Here is a 24,319-nt window from a genome sequence, read left to right on the forward strand (position 1 = left end):
TAAAAATACATAATGCGCATATGTATGTCGCGCGTAAGTAATTTTTCTCGTTTTCAAATTCAAAATATAAAATACTGCACATTTATTAGTACACATTTAAAGTAGTGATAAGAAATTTTTTTTCTACAGTTTGTTTACGTTTTTACTCAAAGATTTTGCCGCTCGTATATTAAAAATGACATTTTTTGTCAAACACTAACCTTTATAGTAAAATAATTATTATACTGTGCTCCTTCCCAAAATAAAGTAAAATAACCATCATGTATCGAACCAATAATTACCGACCATATTGCATACAATAAAGGAGGATATGATTTAATATTTAAAATCGAAGTGTTAAAACAAGAAACTATAAATTTTTAAAGCTCCGAAATCAAACTATCTCTACGGGGCATTTTACATTTTTGTTAAACTATATAGGAAACTAGTGAACCGTATTTCTCATAATTTAAGGTTTGAGTTATGTGTGCTACCACAACTAAATGGCGATTGGTTATGTGCTGATCACATTCGATTTTTTTTTTTTTTTGAAATAATGTCCTGTTGAATTTTTTTTCTGGCTAGTTTGTGATAGTACCAAATAAATACAATTTTTTGAATCTTGACTAATTCTGAGAGAATTTTTTAAAAACAGTTTCCAAAGAACACTTTAATATTTTCTTTAAAACAAATTTAACAAAAGTATAAGAAGCCCAATATTTCGAATTCGCAGTATTTTAGTTTTTTTAATGCTTTTAACATATTAGTATATTCTGAAAACTTTAATTTAAAAAATATTTTTTTAAAATGCGGTGTTTCAATTCTAGAAACGAAAACTTTCAAAATAAATGTCATTTACCTTTCATATGAGCGAGAAATAGCATAAATGAAATCTCACAAAACCGTATTCAATTGCATGACAATCTTACGATTTCATGAACGATTCACAATTGAGTACTCTGTTTTTCTATGTATTTGCCCCTTTTAATTTTTTTCTTATAACTAGAAAACTTTAATTTCTAAGTTAAATTTTTTTATAAATTTCTATTTTGAGATTTTTTTTTTTTAACAAAAATCTTAAAACAATTTTTTTCTGGCATCGCGAATTTTTTATGGGTTATGAGTGAAAACTGCTTTATTAAGTTTTTCGTTTTGTTTTAAATTTTTATTTTAACTTTTTTTTTTGTTACTCCTTGCTGTGATTATTATTGTTGTCGTTGCTGTTACAGTAGTAATTGTTACTTTTGTAGATCTTTATGTTATGGTTGTTCTTGTTACCATACAATTTTTTGCAGTTTTATGTTTTATGTATAACAATTCACAACTGAATTGACATTGTTTTTGGCAAAAAAGCACGTTTCAAAAAACATATGGTCCAGAAATTACACGCTCTGTTCGAGTTTTTAATTTCTTTTTGAGTATACAACAGTAAAAGCAGAACACAACGGAAGAAAAAAAATCAAAAAGTTTGCAATAACAACTTTAAAAGTATAACAAAACAGAACAAACGCACACACAATAAATTTTATAAGTTTTTGGTTTATTTTTATTTTTTAACTATAGATTCTTTAATAATCACCGAACCAATATCACCACCATGTGCATACATAAAAGATAAAAAAAACTACACAAAACATTTTCCATTCAACCCGTTAGCAATACACTAACGATAACGACATGAGTATGTTTGTAAATACCATAGAATGGGTGTAATTGTGTGAATGTTTACATGCTTATATGGCAAAAGTGAATGAAAGCGAAAAGTTTTCAAAGTAACACAAGAAAGAAAATTTCTCAAATTAGATGAAAACTTTCGTGACACTAATATCGTTTGTCAACGAGAGAGAATAATTTATAAATACCACCTCTGTTCGACCTTTAAGATTGCAAGATCAAAATAATACAAATTTTGTTTCTGAAATCGATTGGTTATTGTTTTTGGTCTTTAATTTATTAATCATGCAACACATTATTACAAGGTAGTTTATAATTATAAACAGTGCGGTTATTTAATTATAAAGTAAAGATGCTGAATGATATCACTACTACAAGTTCTAAGAGTTTTTTTTAACAAAACACAAAAACAAACATACAATTGATTAAGCGTTTGAATACAATATTCAATATGATTGCTGTATCAAGAAAGTCTCCTAACAATTTTCATGTCAAAAGAGTTGTTGAAATACCGAGATACTACGACACAGTGGATAAAGGTTAAGTTAACCCACATTTTCGTATAATCTAGCAGAAAAAAATCACACAGAGGTAAATTTTTCAAATGTGTCCCTAGCTTTACGGAACGAAAAACACCAAAATTCCAAAATGATCAAATATCTAAAATTTTTAATATTTAAATCAATTATTTTTTAAACCACTGTTCTTCTGACTATTTTTAAATACCCTTGACTTCACTTGAATTTTCCTGATGACTTTTTTTTTCCTAATGTCAATATTTTGAAATTCTCAGATTACTTAGCAACCTGATTGGAAAACTTTCGATGGCAGCTTCAATTATTTTTTTCGAAATCTTAGATGTTTAATAATACACTAGAAGGGCACACTCGTTGCAAAGGTCTAGAAGGCGGGTTCAATTCTATTCACTTTACTTTCACTCTTAAATTTTCGTCTTAAACTATTACATGGGAGTTAGTGGGAGCAATTTAAGAGCAAAGCACCTACTAATTTTCAGTACAAATCACACATACATATTTAAGAATATTGACACATCACAGAGGTATTTCAGAATTTTGTTTCTTAATTCAAAAATATTCCAACAATGAAATTCGATACTTTAAACAAACCTGGAAAACTTGATCACTACTAGTTAAAAACGGAACTATTATTATATAATAAGAACCTGATAATTTAATATTTTTCAGTCGAAAACCAATATCATTCCAAAATACAAATGGTGTAACTGCATACGTACACATGTACAAATTTCAAATGCTCATCATTGGACCATTAAGAGTTTTCAAAAATATCGAAATAGTATTGCATTGTACATAAAGTGTGACGAAAAGAATTCTAATTTCCGAATATTTTTAAGAATTTCTTCCTTCTTTACCACAACTGCTTTTTACACACAACTGATTGCATATACACATAGGTATATATGCCATTTGTGTATACAATAATTATGTTGAATATTGCTATATAAAAACATTATGTAATTAAGATTTGGTTTTAATAATATTCTTGTAATATTATTAAAAACAAACATTTCTTGAAATTCAGCAATATTAATTATCGAAGGGAAGTTCATGCGACAATTTTAAACGCAATTACATGGTATTAACACATTAGTTAATGTTACTTTAACAATAATTACATAACAACTTTAATTTAAGTGGTTATGTGGTTTGTTATACAAAATTCAAATTAAACTCTTTCGAATTGCATTTAAATATGTACATATATATGGTCTTTATAAACTTGTAAAATCAAAAATAAGAGAGAGACCTTGATAACATACATGTGTATGTATTTATAAAAATGTTAGAAAATGAACATAATTTGAATGTAAATATACACATGTACGTGTGTAGTCACTTAAGTACTTTTTAATGTACATATTATTGATATAATTTTATACATACACATAAATTTATGGGCGTATTATGTATTTTAAGCGGAAACATTACAACACGTTCTACTCATTGCAATTAAAATGAATGAATGTTTTTTTGAAAATAGAACTGCAATGTTTCATTAATTTGTTAAGATTGACTGGTATACGTTATGTATGCAAGTGTTGAAAATAATTGTCAATTAAATGGCATATTCTTTACATACATACATGCAAGTATTAAGATATTAATAATTTAATAGGAACATTTTAAGAGCTTTCTATATAGCCAAAGAACATAGACGGGGTTTCATAATTTCGATGATAAATTGAAAGCTCCAATTTTACCTACACAAATCCACATTTGTGAATAGATTTCACGTCAATAAAAAAATTTATATAAAGTCAAAAAGCATTTTCATTTATAAAATACGGTCATTTTTGCATTCACTTTGACTTCATTTAATCATTGTTCTTTATAATGCTTTGGTTTTTTTGAAATAGTTTTAAAATTTTAGTAGTTTACAATATTCTTTTTCAAAATGACTTTGTCTCAAATACTAATATAAAATGCAAAAGCGAAATTTTATAAAAGAAATTGTGCAGTGCAGAAGCTTTTTTAAAAAAAAGCCCCTTGCTTGAAAAATACTTACACAACAAGGAGAAAAATTTATTAAGGATTTTATAGAAAAAGAAAATATTTTTTTCTAATTGTTCAAAAAGCAAAGCTATTTTAGAAAAAGACTTTAAAAGACGAAATAACAAACAATAAGTAGAATGTTATAGAAAATTAAAATTTAGAAGACCCTAATTTCTAGGGGAAAAGTATTTGAACAAATTATAATTAAATTTTTACTAATTTGTCCATGGAATTGAATACTGCATGTATATACATATACACACCAAATAGAAACTTATATTTCTTAAATTAATTCGAAGATTATTAATGAAATCGTATTGTTCTCAATTCTTTGTTCCCTTCTCTATTAAGAGAAACAAGAATAATAAAAACTTCAAGGATTTTAATCATTGTTGTAATAAAATTCTCGAAATACCAAAAATTTTGTTTTTTCAGCATTGACAACAAAGGATCACTAGACATAAAGTTCTAAAGAAATTTTATTTTTTCAATACAAATAACTAATTATGAACGATATTTTTAACACTTTCCAAAAAAAATTGGTAAAAAGTACTAACATTAATTTACATGAGTCCGTCCTAAAAAATTTATTGCAAAATTATTTTTTGGAAGAAAATTTTTACTTATCCTCCCCCTTTAAATGTAATAGCCCCCTAAACTTTTAAGAATACCATTTATTCCAACTATTTACTGCATCAAAACTACAAAAAATTATTAAATTCCGAAGAAGCAGTAAAGTAGCGACATGGTTCCTCTACTGCGGAACAGCATGCTTAAAACATTAAATAGACAAAATGGCAGTCAAAATTAATATACCGAAAGCCTGTATTTTTCAATTTTCTTATGGGTTCTCTTCAAGGCGGCAAATTGTAGGATTGTGAAATTTTAGCAACTTTTATAAACTAATTAACAATTTATTTCATTAAATTCAAAAAATTGTTTCTTAAGTAAATGCCTCTTTAAGAAATCTGCAAAATTAAAAAATTTAAAATTAAGGGCCTGATTGTAAAGCTGCCCATTTTATTCGGAAAATGAGAAGAAAGTAAGTAACTATCACATATTTGTATAATTTCATTTTTGAGTAAGAAGAATTATTCGGTATTACGTATTTTGTTTTCTTCTAAAATTTATACAAAATTGATTCAGTTTATTTTTAAAAGAGAGACGCTTAGTCGATAGTTTTAGAAAAATTGCAAAAATCTAATTGAAAAAATTAAAAATCCATTAGAAAAATGGTGAATTCTGATTTGAAAGTGAATTATAAGTACGTAAGAATGCGAGATACACGATTAGGCTGTAAACCGAAGAAAATTTAAAATTGAAATGTGAAGTTGAAGGTGTTATTGAGTAATTTATTTATTTATTTTTTAAATTTATATGTAAATTTTTAAATTCATGTAAAAATATTCTAATGAATTTAATTAAACTTCAAATTGATTCGTTTATAACGGTAATTTTTTTTTATTTATACAGAATCCCAATTTTAAAGCACAAATTTTTTAATATATTTGCCAATAAATGCAATCTGATTACTTTTAAAACATTGCCACATACAATTTTCCCTCTCATTTCCTTCTTATTCTAATTTTCCCTTTCTTATTTGAAGCATACTTTGGCATTCAGCTATCAAAATGAAGGAACTTTTTTAATATTTGCCAAAAATATTCTCCCCTTCCTTCTCTTTAACATTAAATATTATTCCCAAATATGCATATGACTATAAATAAAAACAAAATTTTTGATATAAAAAAATTTAAATATATAATTTTTTTGGAAAAGGATAAGCAAGGAGAATAAAAAATTCAACCCCATAGCGAAGGGAATGTTACCATTTAAATTGTGCTTAAAAGTATTGTGAACCTACTTTAAACATTTTAAACAAAACCTTAAACTCCTTAAAAGTGTTATTAAGTCAATATGAAAATAGAAGTGTAAGTTATGTTGGTGGTGAATGAGAAAGTGATTCTAAGACAAAAGAAAATTTTTCTTCTTTTTTTTGTTAACTGCCTTTGTTTTTTATTATCTATGGATGTAGTTTTCCCGGCAATTGAAGGAATAAATTTACAGTGTTATAACATGAAATTTTGGTTGATGGAACGTGAATTTTTGTTGATTTAGTCAAAATAGATCTAACAATACGGGTAATGGTTAGGTAAAGATACTGTGCAATTAATGTATATTTGTAGCACTTTTTAAAAAAAAGATTTTAAAAAATTGCTTATTAATTTCACTCTGCCGAATGTCCGTCTGTGCACCTATTTACAAAACTTCTGTACCCTTGAATATAGAAAGCTGAAATTTTATGTGTACATAGATCTTTACTAGAAATTTATTTCCGTAAAAGAAAATTTTTACCTAGCTCCCCGCTCTTAAAAAGTATAACTCCCCAAAACCCTAAAAATGTCATTTTTTATTTATTTACTGTCGCGAAACAATATGCATTTTTGAAATTTTACAGCGAAAAATGCAGAAAAGTAGTTTATTTTATCACAGCATACAATATTTAAACTTTAAAAAAACAAAATGGCTGTTAAAATGGCCATCTCTTCGAGTTATCGCCTCTCCAAATATGCAAAATTTGTATTTTCGGTATCTTATATTTCCAAAGCTGCAAACCAAATTTATATAAATACAGAAAGCTAACGGTAAATTCTATGTCATTAAAATATATAATTATTTTCTTTAACTGACGCAATTAACCCTTAAATTCGAGCATTATGTTAACGCCACTTCCAATTTGAGTTAAGCTCATCCTAAATGTATGCAATACTTGAAAAAGTTTTGTATATGAATAAAAGTAGTGTATAAAAAGATTATTTTTAAAAGCAGTAATCTCACTTGCTGAAGGGAATCTTACATGATTAGTAAAGCTTGTGTGTCAATGATTTGGGGCTAAGTAGTAGGATGAGCCGTGTACTATAATGTATTGCAAAATATAAAATAATGTGGATCTAGCTTAAACCAATCGGGAAAATTACATTTACTTGAATTAATTCGTTTATAGAAGAATGTCGCCATATTATAAGACTTTAAGAAAAAACAAAATTCAAGGAAAAATTCCGCTAAGGATTATGGGTAACCAAATAAAAAAACAACGAAACAAAAACGAAAAAAGTGTTCTTGCTGTGTTTATCTTTTTAATTTTTTTTGCTCATTATTTTTCTTCTGATATTCCATTTAATGGAGTAATGGAATGTGAATTGCTCACTTAAATATTCGTGCTCATTGTCCCAATTTGCAAAAATTTCCTTCTTTTTTCTTGGTTGCTGCCTGATTTTTTACCAAGGAATTATCCAATAAAAAAAATGTATTATATAAAATTGCACATCAAATTTATATCTTTGATCAACAGTAACATAAAAAGAAGTAAAGAAATTATTTCACTAAGAAGCATTGACTACAAGAAGTAAAAGACAAATAACCGAAAGCCGAAATTTTCCAATAAAAAACATTGAAATAAAAAAATATTGAAAATTCTTATGTTCCACTTCTTCAGTTTCCATTTCGATTTTTTTTCCATTTTATTACCATTTTAATCTTCTTGGTTTCCATTGCAGAATTTTTTAAAAGAAAATATTTCATTTTTATATTGTTGTTACATTGTTTGATAAAAAATATTGCTGACAGTGTATTTATTACAAAAATATTTGTACATACCAAAACTACATAATATTATATAAATTACATAAGAGTGCACATACGTAATAAGTATGTACATTGAATAAAAAAAATGCAGATAAAACTAGAATATTTATATGAAAAAAGGATAAAATGTGGCAGAAAAATTTTAAGAAATAAAAAATAATAACCGGAACAAGAAAAAAAACCTAATATAATGACAATATTGGTTTCATTACTACACTTTCTTCAAGTCGATTTCAAAATATATTGGGGGTAATGACAACAATGACATAAACACAAACAAATTCCAATAGAACATAGAAACTCTGCAGATGACCCACATTTCTAAACCGATATTTCATCAAAAAGTAATAATGCCATATATATGTAATAATAAACTTAAAATATAAAAATAGATAGAAAAATGAACAAAAGAAAAAAACACAATAATAAAATCAAAATTAGAAAAAGAAATCTCAATAAAAAAAGGACAACACTTGCAAGACGAAATAAGACACAAAAGCGATATGACAAAAGCACAACAACCACAAGGCGTTAGAATTTTGTGAAAGATGAAGAGAAAAATAAAAGAAAACAAGAGAGGAAAATACTTGATCATGCCAACTATGAGATAACCAAAACACATTATGATTTAATGAAAGAAAAGAACTAATTTACCCTATAGTGCCCTATAGGGTAAGTTGGTAAAACGATTTTTATCAGATATTCAATATAAAATGAGAAATATAGCGATAACTATAGACTTCTTAGTAAAAATACAAAAACTTATATTATGTAAAACATCTTTAAAACATCTTGATTTGTTTCTTTAAAACATCTTATCATAAACCTCGTTGAAACTCATTGAATAATCTTTCAGAACTCAATGAATAATTTATTGGGAATGACAACCTAGTAAATTTGTCATAAATTGATTAGGTATAAAGAAAATTTTATATAAAAGTAAATGAAATGTCAGAAATTTTGTGTAATAAATTTAAATTCTATAGGAAGAATAGCCCAGTGTTTTAATATTATTTTAGCAATTAAGAATTGGGGTATTTTCGATAATTCAATTGTAGAATAATTCTAACTTGTAAAACGTTCGAAATTGTAGAACGTGCCCACAATATAGATCGTTTGCAAAATACTTGGTATAATAAAATGCGTTCGATAAAATAAATTTCATTCTGTAATAAAGAAAGGTCAGAAATGTAGAGCCGACATCTAGTTTGGATTTTTTCGCTGCTTAATAAGATTTTTGTTTTATTAAATTTAAAAATTTTCTTAAATTTATGTCATTTTTGCCCTTTTCAAACGACTGATTAGTTTGCAGTTTCTGAATTTGCAGACTGCGTAAACTTTAAAAATCTTTACTGAAATTCTTGCGTATTGTGTGTAACATTCAGCTTAGAAATTTAAATTCTAATGTAGAACTTTCAGCGCAACGTGCATACACGAAAACCCATCTAGTTTTTACTTTTCATATTTGTAATTAACTTGAATATGTTTGCATTGAACAAGATTGACTAAAAACCTGCATCTGCTTGTAAATGCGGAAAACAGACATTATAAATCAAAAAATTATTTTACTATATACTGCACTACGTGACTTAGAATGTTGCCATTATACATTGCTGCAGCAATAAAAGTAAGTTGACAAAAATTCAAAAACAAAAAAATATGTGATGTGAGTACCCAAAAAAATTTTGCAAAACTGTGCCATTTAGAGGCTGTAAATTTATAATGCTTTAAAAGCGATTGTATAACTACAATGTTACAATTTTATATTTTTTTTTTTTTGGGAAAATTTTCTGTCAATGTCTACAAATATGGTTTAATTTATGTTTGAATGAATTTTTGATTGTTAAAATGTTGTGCAATATGTAATCACCAAATATTGACGTTATCATTATAATGGAGTGTTCGTTTATTAAATTATCAATGAGGTATATTCATATATACATGTATAAGCATGGGTAACAGAGGTTCATATTGTAGGAAAGAAGAAAACAAACGGGATAAAAGAATAAGTTTTTTGTGTAATTTAAAATTTAAAGTAAATTATTTATTTTTTAAATTAAAATTATTTTTGGAAATTGAACTTTAAATATTTAAAAATATGTTACAAATTTTTGAGAAAAGAAATGATTGTGAGAAATTTTTTTTATTATTAATTATTTTACTAATGGCTAACAGGATTAATGCATAAAGTTTCATTTAACAAAAAAAAATATATTAAATAGTTTGACAAATAAGCCCTGTTATCGGAAATGTGTTTACGACTTCGCGAACACAATATGTTACATCTGCAATGTGACAGCGAAAATTCTACATTGTTTCATGATGGCAGTTCAGCTCATAAAGCAGAATGTGTTTTACGACCAATTTTTGCAGGTTTCGACTGGTTTTTGCCACTAATATGCTGTCAAATCTGATTAATTCACATGCTATTGTTTTATCTTGAAACAACGACAATGATTATTTAAATTTACGTGTTTTTTTAGACATTATGCCAGAATGAAAATTAATGAGCTTACATTTCCCATATTACCGAGGATCTCGACAAATTGCTGTGGGAAATTAAATTTCCTTCGTAAATTTTTTTTATTACCAATATTTTTTCTATCATTAAATTTTTCCCTCTCTACTCATTTTAACGGTACAAATACTAAATTTAACAGCTCTCAGAAACTAAGAATATGCAAAAAGGATTTTTACTAATTGAACTTGAGTACAAATTGAATTTGCACATTATTCACATATTCAAGTGTACCCTATGCATAGAATATATCTATGTATTTTAGTTCTTTGAATTTTATTCCTTCAAGAAGTGTTCACAAAACCGTTGATTTAACGCTCAATTCCATTTTAATGGAAATTTTTCCAAAAGACTTGCTAAACTTGGATCAATAATTAAAAAATAAAAAAAAACTTTTTATAAATTTTCTTTCTCTACAATTATTTGAACTTTTTTTTTCGTAATTAAATCTTTAATTTTAATTTTTTCTTATAATAAAATTTTATTATCATTAAAAACTTTAATATTAATTCGTTAAATTTTCCATTTATTCTATTTCAGCAATAATTCTGGAAATTTGAAACTTGGTAAGAATTTCATTTCTCATTTTATCATTCATTAAAAATTTTTTCCAATTTTTCTTTGCTATTTAAAATATAAGCAATTATTAGAAAAAAAATTATTCATATTTTGTGAACGTTCTTAAATAATTTTCCAAGTACTTCAGAAACTTACAACACTTGAACAAATCTAAGGAATTTAATATTAAAATGTAACATTGAGTCCAAAATGATTTAAAAATTTAAATGTGGTTTGTTTTCAATTTGACTAAGTTTCTTTTATTCTTAACATTATATTTTCGCTCCCATTCAAACGTATATGTATGTATATTGTATATACAAGCTGTAAGCATATAATGTAAAAGTATTAATTTGTTAACGTCCACTGTTATACACTATATTTAACATAAATAATATGTATATCATATTTATATACATATATGTAACTACGAGTAGGTATGTGGTTATTCGGGAAAGTTTTTCATAATATAATTTTTAGTGCTTAGCCAATTTATTTGAGTTTACTATGTACGTAAATTATAAAAGTCTGACTTTTTTTTCTAATAAGAATCAGCTGTTCATAACATAATCACAATTAAAAGAATTTAAAGACCAAATTAAATTTTAGTCTGAATACTACCCCACTAAAGTATTTCTCTCATTATTTCGAAAATTATTATGGAGTCTCAAGAGATATTGCTGAAATTTTTTAAAAACTCTTTGTTTTTATTTTAACTAAATCAGTAGCATTGAAAGAACCTTGCATAGAAATTTTACAAGAGACAAACTTAATACGCCAGTAATCTATAATATTTCTAGCGCTATATTCAAACATAATTAACTTCTTTATATCATGACAAGTTAATCATATATAAAATTGGTACTTTAATTTGTATTTCAGTGATATAAAATGAATTCCAACAATTAATCTAAAAATATTTTGCAATATTGACAATATTTTTATATAGGTAAGTACGTAAATTTGAATATTCTGAATTGTAACCGAATAGAATTGTATAGTTTTAATTCACTTATAACGCATAATACAATCAAATTTTCGCCACTTATTTATTTTAAACAAACTTACAATGATGATGACAAATGATTAAGAACAATTAAAAAATAGAAGAAGGGTCACTATTAAAAAACTCATATCTTAGATAAAAATCATATTTTAAGTGCCTAGGCTCTTGCGAACTATATACACTAGCTCTAATTAAATACATCAGTTTTGCGCAAGGGACCGAAATATTTTTACGGTGTAGACAGGTTTTCAAAGGATAGACTGTGTTTGTTAGACTAAAATTCAACATTTTTTAAATTTTTGATCTTTAGAGTATTCGTAAAATATTCTTCGTGATAATTTTTGTTCAATTTCAAAATATTTTGTATATCCATTTCCTCAAAGAAAACTATAAGCCAGCACAGAAATAAAAATCAGTTTTGACATAGACAGGTTAAATATATTCAGAAAATATTTTGATATACATAGTTTTATTTGAAATGTACTTCTTTTTGTTTCGAATATTAGAGTTGCAAAACAGAAAACTCCATTTAAAAGCAGTTCTATTTACAAGGTGGTTAATCAACTGATTTCTGACACATCCCCTTAATATTAAATCATTTTTTATATCTTGTTAAATTTATATTTTTATAAAACTTATATTCGATATGTTAATTAAATATATTTTTGCTGTATTTACAAATCAAATAAAAATATATATTTAAAAACTTACCTTTTCGGTTGATCCCTCTTCAATGTAACAGCAACTTGTACACGTAAATTTAATATTTGACCCATATCGTTATCATTAATATCACTTTTAAAACTATTTATAGGAACTAAACGTCTTGCTGGACATTTTCGTGTCAATAATGCGGACGATGATCCGGATGACGAAGTTAATGTAAATTTTGATTCACAATAAGCACAATTCAAAATAATTAAAAATAAAATTGTAAAACTATTGTAAATGATAATTTGTAATTTCACCATATTGCAATTATTATTTTTTATTTCAAACAAATATTTTAAAATTATAAAAACTCTTGTAAAATAAATTTGTAAAGAAATTTAACTTTTTTTTTTTATTTTGTTTTTACTTTTTTTTTTATATCAATATTATTAATTTTCTCTTCAATAATATTTATTTATAAATTCTGAAAATGTCTATGAACTTTGTCCATTAATTTTTTTTCTTTTTTATTATTGGTATTGGTATTCTGTATCAACAAAACTTTCCAAATGACAGCACAAAAGCCTCCTCTCCTTTCTTTTTTATTTTAATCTATCAAAAAGTTTAAAAGTGTTTTATTTTGACAGTCTTTTTTAAATCAATTTTTGGAAAAGGATCTATCCATAAAAATTGACTTCTCAACATTAATATATACATATGTATGTAGGTGTTGGTATAAATGATATTATTACATATATACATATAGAGGCATACATATATGATATAAATATGTACAAATAGAAACTAAAATGCCACATGTACGTACCAAACATATATACATATAAAATTACTAATGATAAAAAAGAAAACAAAAAAAAACAAAGGGCGCAGATTGTCATTTAATATCACACACACATGTCAGCCTATCATGTATAATATAAAAGATTTTTTAAAAGAAACTTTTATTGCTTTGAAGGATCTACGAATTACGTATATCCCGTCGGCGTTTAAAACTGAACACAAGAAATACATTAAATTCCTTCGAAATGTACAGAGCTTACTATTAAGAAATTTAAGTTTTTTGAGTGGATTAGAATAAAATTTGTTTGAAAATAAAAGTGTGTAACCAAAGCACCCATAGTTTTTTTTATTAACGAACCCAATTTCCGTTTTATCCTCCCACAACTTCAATTCATCAAATAAAATTTGATTGACGTTAAAGTTTCACGTGTCTTAAATTGTGAATTAATGAAATTTCAAATAATTACCAACACATCATACGACATGCGTTCTACATGAATGTGAAATTTTAATAATAATAATAAAAAAAAACATCTTTACATACAAATTTTTACTTGCAACTTGTTAGTCAACATGTCAGTAGCTATATTCTTCTTTTATAAATTTAATGTAATTTGATTTGAATACAATTTGTTTTATAGGTAAACGTTATATTTCTACATATATTCAATTTTTATAAAAAGAAACCTGTAAACAATATTGTTTGATGTCCAAACATTGCATTAATTATGAAAATGTGGATATACTTAATGTAAATTTGAAACACTTCGTATTGAGCTCTTCAAACTTCCTTAAGAATATATGCAATTTAGAACATTTTCGGTCCTACTACTAAAACTATTATATTCCTTTAAAAGAAATCTATTTTTACAGACTGAAAACCCGTTACCAATAGAATAAAGCATAGATTCGAAAAAGTCCTTGAATTTATTACCTACGCAATATCTGCATGCATACACATACATATGTTAAAAACATAATATATTGTATGTAAAATCTATAACGTATGTATAAAAAATGTGTCCAGCATATATATGAACATATTGTGCTTCTTTCACATTATAACAAAACACGTGACACAATTCTTTTTCTATTCTAAAGTTTTTTATTTTTTTTTTCTTGATTTCTTTTTTTTTTGGTATTTTCTTAAATATAGCAAAATAGGCGAAAAAAACTGCACCAAATATCCTTTTTTAAGAATTTTGACTTTTTTGACTTTGAAAGAGAATAATAAATAGTGTGAAGATACACCTATGTACACATAACGTATAATACTTATGTAAGTCCAAATAGTTTGTTTCTATATGATAGGAGAAACAATAAAAGAGAGAGAAGAACTGAATGTAAATATCAAAAATATTTTTGTTAGACACTTTGACACTTTGTGACAGGAGTTTATGCTGAAAATAGAATATAACATGCAATCAATTGACATAATTAGAGCGAAGGTGAATTTTTATTCCTTTCTCAATTTCATTTTTGTTTCTAAACTGATTGAAAAACAGAATGAGAATAACAATATTGTAATTTTATTGAAGACAATGTTAAAAATCCGTAAGGATTATCTAACTAGATGAGGAACTTTGTACAGATGAAGATGGTTAAACGAAAATTGTATGTCATTAATATGCTTAAAACCACCAAAATGTAAGCTGATAAAGTAAGAAAATGAATTGAATTTCTTATTTTCATTTTTAGCTCAAATTTTATTTTATTGAAATGAAATTGCAAATCAACATGCTCAAATCTTAATTTGATAAAAAAATTAATTTGAAAGCTCGCACTTTCCTTTTTGTGATTTAACGTACGCATGTACTCGTACCTACAATTAAATATAATTCAACTGAAAATAATATGTTAAAGATTGAGGTTCCAACAAAATCAGTATAAATTTTCTTAAGTAAGCAAATTTATTTTGCGTGGTATTTAGTAAAAATTTAAGCCTATGAATTACATTTATATTTTTAAATTTTTTATGTTTATTTAAACTAAATTACTGAGTTAATCACGTACGTTTGTAAATGATTACGCTGAATAGCAATAAATTAAACTTTAATGCATACGGCTTTATTATTTTTACAAGCTTCAATATTTATATGAAATACAATAATAACATGGTTTCAAAAACTTCTAGTTTGAGATTATGCGATTGGAAAAGAAAATGTTTAGTTTTATTTTACATGATTCCAAGAAACCCTTAAACTGCAAGACTTTGTGAAAGTAGAAATTTTTTCAAAGAAATTTTCTAAATTATTCAAATAAAACTTAAACACATATTTAAATACTTTTTAAACACTTCTTGTACAACTCTAGAAGCTGTGGCATATACAAAACTATAATTTACAGTTAACAATTATGTATTGTTCAATTTTCATCTCTTAGATCTAGTAGTTTTTTTGAAATAATACGTAATAGAGTAAAAACAGGAAGAATGTAAACAAGTTTCGACTCTTAAAATATTATATACAAATCGGTGGTCTCCAAAATAATCACCACTTCATACATTTGGCAAATAGGCCTTATATAAATGTGGCGAATGCAGAACGGAATTTATATTTCAGTTGCGCGAATGCAGATTTGATTACCTTGCAATTTAAAATTAATTGTATATGTAAATAACATTACAAAATTGTCGCCTAGTTATTTATATAAAATTGTTGTTTAATTTTAATCGCATCACTGTATATATATTGAAAATTAAAATGAACTTCCCGAGATACAATAGTAACTTCAAAATTATTTTAAATAGCAAAAGTAACTTCAGTAATAATTTTACGTTTGCCTCTTACTAGTGTCAAATTTACTAGTGTCGCCTCAATATAAACTTGACATACTTGAAAAAATATTCTTGATTTATTATATTTAATGTGGCAATAGAAACTATTAAAGAATATCGTAAATCAGTTTAGATAAAATAAATGAAAATTCACTTTATATGTACCTATGAGAAAACCCATAAAATAAAAATTATTTATTAAAACTATATTAATTTTTTCAATTAATGGAACCGAACTTTCTAAATTTGAAATGAACTAAGAGGTCATACAAATTCTGAATTTTCCCAGCTGTAAATACTCTCAAAGTACCAAAGTAATAACTAAAAGCAAAAGAGAAAAAAAACTTGAAAACTCTTTAAAAAAATTTCCTGGAAATCCTTTTCAATTTTCTAAGTTCATGTCACTCCAATTAATATTTAATTTATATTCAAACAAAAAACAAAAATAAAAGCAAATAGCCAGAAACATAATCAAAAAAATATTTTAAAAAATTAATAAAATTTATCGTAAATTGGTTTTAACTAATTCTTTGTAATAAGTTCAAAAAATATGAAAAAGAAAAAATAAATAATAAAAAAAGAATTATTAACTGCCTTGAGCTGAAATTCTTCCTAAATTAATTATCTTATCAAAATTCCAGAATTCGCAAATTTAACGAAAACCACACCAGCGCGCTCTTCTTAAAACCTGATAATTTTCAATCAGTTTATAAAACTTTCTTTTCGTTTTTTTTTTCATATTTTTATTCTTACATTTTTTCTCCCTTTTTTCTTTTTATTTTCTTAATCCTTTTTTTTTTGTCTTTAACGTATTCCTTATTAGAAAAAATTCATCCTTCTTCTTATCCACTCTTCAAAAAGTTTGTTTTACTTTGATTTATTTCATTTCACCGATATGATCGTGAATTTTTATTTGGTGGAGGTCTTCATCAACCAATTGGTAAAAAAAATAATTTCCTAGAATTTCAAAATTTACATAAGTTTCTCAAATAAAACCAATTATGATAAAAAAAAATTATATTTTTTTTTCATTTTTGTTTTTGTTATTTTCTTTATATTTTCTAAACTACAATACATAATATTAATATGGTGAGTAACTGACAATAAAGATTATTAAAAGAGGGGACGATGAATAGCTTTTTTGTTGCTCTCTTGTCTTTATTAGCGTAATAATTTCATTCAACCATATATTTGTACATATGTATGTATATACACACATTGTTATGCGCTATTTTATGGGTTTAGTTTTAGTTGATGATTTAAGACGATTTCAGTGATTAACATATCAATGATTGACGAATCTTATAGTAAAAAACTTAACAGTTAACAAGAGGGCACTACAAAAAATTAAAATTTCTTCAATAGGTTTAAAACAAAGTAGAATAAAAATATCATAGAATTATGATTGAGCAAGAGAAATGCGTTACTACCGAAAATTGGATGTGCAAAATTTAATGCCATCACATAACCTCCTTTATTAGAAACAATGTGGTCGGTAAAAACTTGAAGACTCGAAGAATTTAAACTTAATGTACAAGTAAGTAAGTAGATTTGTAAATTTCTTCATAAGATGTACATATATATATAAATCATTACAGTATTAGCAAATAAACTATATAGAAATTAACGATCAAATCATGAAAGTTACTTACAAAATTATTTAAAAATTATTTAGACCATATAACCCCAACTATAAATTCCATATTATTTTTATACCTCAGATATATTGCATATACATTAGATAATTCAGAAGAGGAAGTTCTGTTTGTTTTTTCCCTTGGAATATATTCAATTAAAATTCTTAAATTATTATTACGACAGTAAATTATGATATTACAATAGTAATTATTAAAGAAGAGAAATAATGCGAATAAAAAAATTGTTATGTAAGAAAAAAGAGAGTAATGCGAGTATCCATCACTAACATGTTTTTGAGCGATGGTAGCAATAATGACGGGTTATGCTATTTTGAGATAGAGTAAGAAATCGTAAGTATGTATAATGTATACAACATGATATCATAAGATTAGCTGCTGTCTATACTTACATATTATTCATACATATGTATAAATATTGACTCGAATAACTAAATTTCCGAAGTTCTAATTTCATGTTTTTTTGTTTTTATATATTTTATTTTTACTGTTTATTGAATAATTTTAGGGTAGACAAACTTTTGGAGCAAAAAAGAAACAAACTTTCATTTTTTTTCCTCTTGTTTTTTTCACTTTGTTATACAGTATGTATATAAATTTTTTCATTAGAAAATATCAAAAATCCTACTAATTGAATATAATTAAGTAATATTCAAGTTATAAATCATACTGCAGAAGTTACGGCATCAAAACAATGCCAAATTTTATTGAATATTAAAAAAAACGAGTAAAATCTATATACATATATCGGCACATATAAAATGGATTAATACACTTGTACACTGAGCAAAATGAAAATATATTATAAAAATATTTAAAAAATGTGATTCTAATTTTCTACTGAATAAACCACGATCTTACGAAATGGCAAATGTTCCACAAAATTAGAATTTACTTATTTTTATTATATTTTTCGGTGCTTTGAGCAGATATGATTTAAGTTTTATATGGATTAGTTACGAGTTTTTTGAAATAAAAATCTTGAGTTCATATTGGCAACGTGTTAGTTATTGCTGAATATCTTCTATTAATCAATTGTGAATTAGTGCCGAAAATAAGATTTTGTTGTGTTCTTCAATAACGACATGGAAATTCATTTTCAAACAAAAAATGCAGCAAAATTTGTTGAAACTTCTTATTATTAAAATATCATAAATGTAGATATATTATGTTTAAAAAGATTTTTTTGGTTTTTTTGCAGTTGTGAACAAACCCAGTAATTGTGAAATGGCACATTTCTCTATAAAAGTTTAAGTATAAAGCTTATATTCATATAGTTTTAGGTTTCTAAATACAGAAAAGAGTCTATTAAGATTATTATCTGATTTCCTTGTTAGTTTGCATAAATTTAGGAGCAATGTGAGAATAAAAACATTTATACTAATATTATAATCTTTTTAATTTTATTTCTATTTTAATCAGGGCATGATGGTATACATTTGTTTAAGAAGAGAGTTTGGATAAAGAGACGGTTCTTTTTTTTCCCAACTAGAAGTAATTCCCAACCTTTTTGAGTTTACAGAAAACTGCTTTTCTAAACTGATTAAACTCAAAGACTGCAATTTTTCAGTAACTTATTTTTAAGACTCTTTGAAACTATAACGTTGATGGAACGCATACGATTTTCAATCATTTATCTATTAATTTATTTCTAATCTTAGAACAATTCTCATTTTAGAAAATAAAAGTTCAATTTTTCATGTAACCTTATGAAAAGAAATATGAGCTTTCATGTTTTAAAGTAAAATTATGCAAAATTTTTGTTGAATTTTTTTGCTCTGTGTATAGCTAATGTAATTAATTACGAGTTCGAAAAATTTCATTTTCGTAGTTAACAAACTGAATAATTAAAAGTTTCGAAAAACAAAATCATTTTTTTTTTTTGTATAGTGGTTTTTCTACTTCTAAATTTCGAAAAAGTTTTCATTAAGAACTTTTATTAACATTTTCATAAATATATTTTTTTCTAGATAGAAATTATAGAAATATCCCACAAATTGACAGTAATTAAATTAGAATGATTGTAAAGACCTGTAAATTGTAAATATTATAAAACTTTTTAAATTTTGTTAAAATTCATGGATAAATTTTTAGAACTTTGCTTTAAAAATGTCAATGTGAAGTAAAGCATTACATGCAAAAAAATATTTTTTAAATGATTTTTGAATGTTGTAGCGATCCTTCTCATTAGCAATTGCATGGCATTAAGACTTGTCCTTTGTCTTACCGGAAATTTATGTTTTATAAGTATGTGTGACCGAAATTTGTCGTTTTAGTACATTGAGTTTTCACAGATCAGTTTCATAAGTACGGTGGTAAATTTTTGAAAAAAAAGACATTTAAATTAATAATTTTGGCGTTTCCACTTTAATGAATAAAAATTACATTACACCAACAATCGCTTTTAATTTTTTTTTTTATTAGAATAATTAAAAAACAATGAAATAATTCTAGAAAAATATAAGAAAATTTATAAGATTTTTCATTCTTTAAAACTAAAATCTTACAATATTTAATTTTTTTTTAAAAAAAAACCTTGTAAAACCTTACATCAAAGTACATACAAAGTAATACAAAATAAAAGAGAAAAAAAAACAAGTAATGAAAAGTTTTGTATGGTTTGAAAAATAATTAATAATTTTTAGTAAATGAGCCGTGACATAATTCTTAAATTAAGTGAGAATTAAACAGAATAACAAAAGAAAATAAAATCTATTTTCTTCTTCTTGTTCTTTCTTCTTTTATTTCATCCTGGCACGAAGCCATCACCATTTGTTTTAAAATTAAAAAAAAAAAACAAGAAAAACAACAATTGTAACAAATTTGATAATTGAATTTCAAAAAGAGAAAAATTATTCAACAAGAAATTGTAAATTATCCTGAGCCTATTTTAAACAATAATTATATTTTAAGAATATGTACATGCATATACTTCCTATATCCATACCCACACATATTTTTAAAATAATTATAGGCATTATGCATTCTCAATTACACGTATATTTCTATAGTACATAGGTACTCGTACATATAAAATGTGTATGTTCTTATCTATTTACTAAGTATATAATGTAATAGAAAATTATTTAGTATAAGAATTATTAGAAAAATAAAATAAAATCTAAAAAAAAAAATTTTATTTGACGCATTGCAGTGAATTTTTAAATGATTCTAAATGCATCCACCTTAAATTATATATAACATATGTAAATATGTATATATATATATATATATATATTCATCTAAGTATTACATATTTTGTACAAACGGAATGACTATAATTATAAAATTATTATTCACATTGTAAAAAAAACTTTTACTTCCTTTCTTCCTGTGCAAAATGCATGATATGCAACTTTTTATGAAATACGAATTTTTCATTACCATTTTTAACATTCATTTGAAATATTTTAGAGGGTCACGGATTAGAAATTTTGTATGAAAAATTTAAAAACACAAAATATGCACAAAATGGAATTAATATATAAAAACAAAATTGAAAAATCTTATTAAAATTCCCTTCTAGCGTTCAGAGCACTAGAGGATTATGTGATAGATTTTTGATCTCAGCTTTGCTAGGATATTTTGATAGAAATATGATTTTGAAAGGAATTTTAACAAAAGCAGATTTTAAACGCAGGAAAGATTTTTTTTTTGCTTTATCTTTCCTCGTTTCTTTTTAAGTAAATTTTATGACATTCGATTACAGTAAGTATACAATTTTCTTCACATTTTCTAAGAATAATATTAAACAGTTTGTTTCATACAAAGGTTGTTTTAGGATCATAGGTAAGAACATAGATTTTAAAATCGGGTCACCTGTAAAGGGTTAAATCAAATAATTTTTATACCTATGCATTTTTTGACAAATACCATAAGTTTTGCTCAATAAATTTCTATTTCTAATTCTCAATAAATTTCTAGAGATGCAATCGAAAGTTGCATTAATAGGATTACACATTGTTTTGTAATTCTCACGTTTTTTTTTACAAAAGTATCATGGCGATATTTCTCATTTTTGTAGCTTTCGTTGTGCACCAAAATTATCTTTCCATAATCAAGAAGATATAAATCATTTGATGCCTTTCAAATAACCCTGTATAGGAAATCAAAGAATCTATCTACATATGCGTATGGTAATCATATTTACATATCACAAATTGTTATGATCAACAAAGTAATTATGTATTTATTTATATGCCTCTTTTATAATAAAGTTATATTTTAAATTTAAATAACTGTTATGATATTAGAAGAGCAAAGATGAACTATTTTTATAGCTATTTGGTTTTTTCTTTTGTTTTAACTTAAACTGTACTCATATTATGCAAATATATTTTGCTATAAATATTTTTGCCATGTGGTCATATGCAATTTTACTTACCATGGTCATATGCAATGCTTGTTTATAGTTAAAAAAAAATTTGTGAAGCTTTTAAAGAAGTATATATTGACTACATCTATATCTACATATTTAATTATTTATATATATCTAGCGTTATTACATCCTGTAAATTACATTAAAACTATAACTAGTTAATTGACTTTCATGATAATTTGTCACGCGTAATTTTATTTTTTCTTATTTTTCTCTATGTTTTTTTTTTGTCAAAATTACTTGCATATTAAATGTGACGGTTGTATATTATATTATTTTGTATTATAACTTATAAAATGAAAATATTTCAATTTAAATAACATATATAAAATAAATATATTGAATAATTTAAAAGAAAACGAGGATGAATAGCAGAGAGGTGTACTTACTAATTATGAGATAAAATTAAAAGTATATTTTGAATACAATTGCAGTAACTATAAGATCATAACAATATTATAAAATAGGTTTTAAAAAATATTATACAACTTATTTTAGTATTGCACTTTACACTATGCTATTTTTAACATAAAAAATGATAAATGATTAGCCATTATTCAGAATTCGAATTTTAATATTTAAGCATTTTAATTGATTGAGGATTTTAAAATACTATTGTGAGGGACAAATATAACGGTAACAAAAACTAAAATTCTCTCAATACAATTGCTCTCCCTTCCAGCTATTTACATAATAATTACAATATTATACAAATATTTCAATTTATCATCACAATATAACAAACAGATTGGCAAATTTCTAATACCTATTCATAATTGTATTGCAATATATAAACATATTGCAATACAAGTATAAATACATATTTGAAGAAAACCCTCCGGACATAAAATATTTAAGAACCTGTTGATTAATTTATTAAATAATATTAAAAATTATCGGAATTTATATAGCATTAAATACAGTAATTTCATGTGAAAGTATGAATATATATGTATAGGTACTATTGGTTGATTTTTTTCTTCTTTTCCATATATTTAAATGATTTAATAAACTATTAATTAATTAAAAGATCTTAATAAAAATGATATACATATGCAATGTTAGAGTGCATGATAAAATTCAATTTAAATTCAAAAATATTTATAATAAGTTATCCAAATTTTGTTTTAATTACAAAATAATTTAGAGTGATTATAAATTAAAATTTCGTAATATAATATTGTCATTTTATGACAACAATTTATCTTTAAAACAAAATTGAAATCATTCACACACATATACATAAATTATATGTGTATACACATATACATGTAATACATATAATTATTATATGTGTATTTATATATTTATATAAGACTATAACATCACTATATGAGAATTTAGCGTGTTAGTTGGTAGTTTTAACGCTCACGCTATTTTACAAAATTTTGATGTAAATTTGAAAATAATAGTGTTAAAGCGAATGTGAAATTAGTTAATTAAGTGATGGTAACAATTTGTTGGCACAATAAACAAAATGTGAACTAAAAATATGATTTTTGATATTTTTGCTTTTCTTTTATTCACTTACATATATATGTAATATATAAATTTATTTCATGTGAGTATATGATATTCATTTTTAAAATTTAATCTAATTTTTAATAGGAATTAATAATAAATAATAATAATATAATAATGAATTTTTCTCTGTGTATCAAATTTAATGATATTTTGTTATTAAAATTTTTATTATTTTAAAATTATAAAAAGGAAATTGTATAACATGTCTACTTTTTATGAAGCAATCAACCTAAAAATAAATTTAATAAGATTTCTGAATTATTAATTAACAAATTCTACATTAAATAAATATGTAATCATATTAAAATTATTTGTTTGATATATGTATAAGAAACTTCACATAAAATTTAAAAAAGAAGCATATATTTTTCGAAAAATTAAAAACAAAAGTCTTCCAATTTTAATCTGCTTCTGAATTTGAGGCGAAACATAAACTAATTCCAGTCATGGAGGTCATAAAACATACATTAATTACACTACATAGAAGTCAAATTCACAAATTTTCCGCAAATGTAGATCCGCAGTTATACATTTAAATTTTGGAAAATGAAGAATTTGGCAATCTACCGAATATTTTAATTGAATAACATATTGATTCGTCATATGCATACAGAATATTA

At 24.7% G+C, this 24,319-nt stretch overlaps 1 protein-coding gene across 6 annotated transcripts in view; it reads right to left on the reverse strand.

Annotated features, from left to right (window-relative positions):
- LOC129606312 (uncharacterized) overlaps positions 1-24,319 on the reverse strand; it is a 90,360-nt gene that overhangs the window by 63,181 nt on the left and 2,860 nt on the right. For all 6 annotated transcript variants that reach the window (XM_055516571.1, XM_055516572.1, XM_055516566.1 and 3 more), the window contains exon 2: positions 12,626-13,177. In XM_055516571.1, the coding sequence (XP_055372546.1) occupies positions 12,626-12,885 (260 nt within the window). In that variant the 5' untranslated portion in view covers positions 12,886-13,177. The remainder of the gene's footprint in view (positions 1-12,625; positions 13,178-24,319) is intronic.

Source organism: Condylostylus longicornis, unplaced genomic scaffold (genome assembly GCF_029603195.1).
Source record: "Condylostylus longicornis isolate FDR11 unplaced genomic scaffold, ASM2960319v2 ptg000018l, whole genome shotgun sequence".
In the NCBI taxonomy this organism is placed as follows: domain Eukaryota; kingdom Metazoa; phylum Arthropoda; class Insecta; order Diptera; family Dolichopodidae; genus Condylostylus; species Condylostylus longicornis.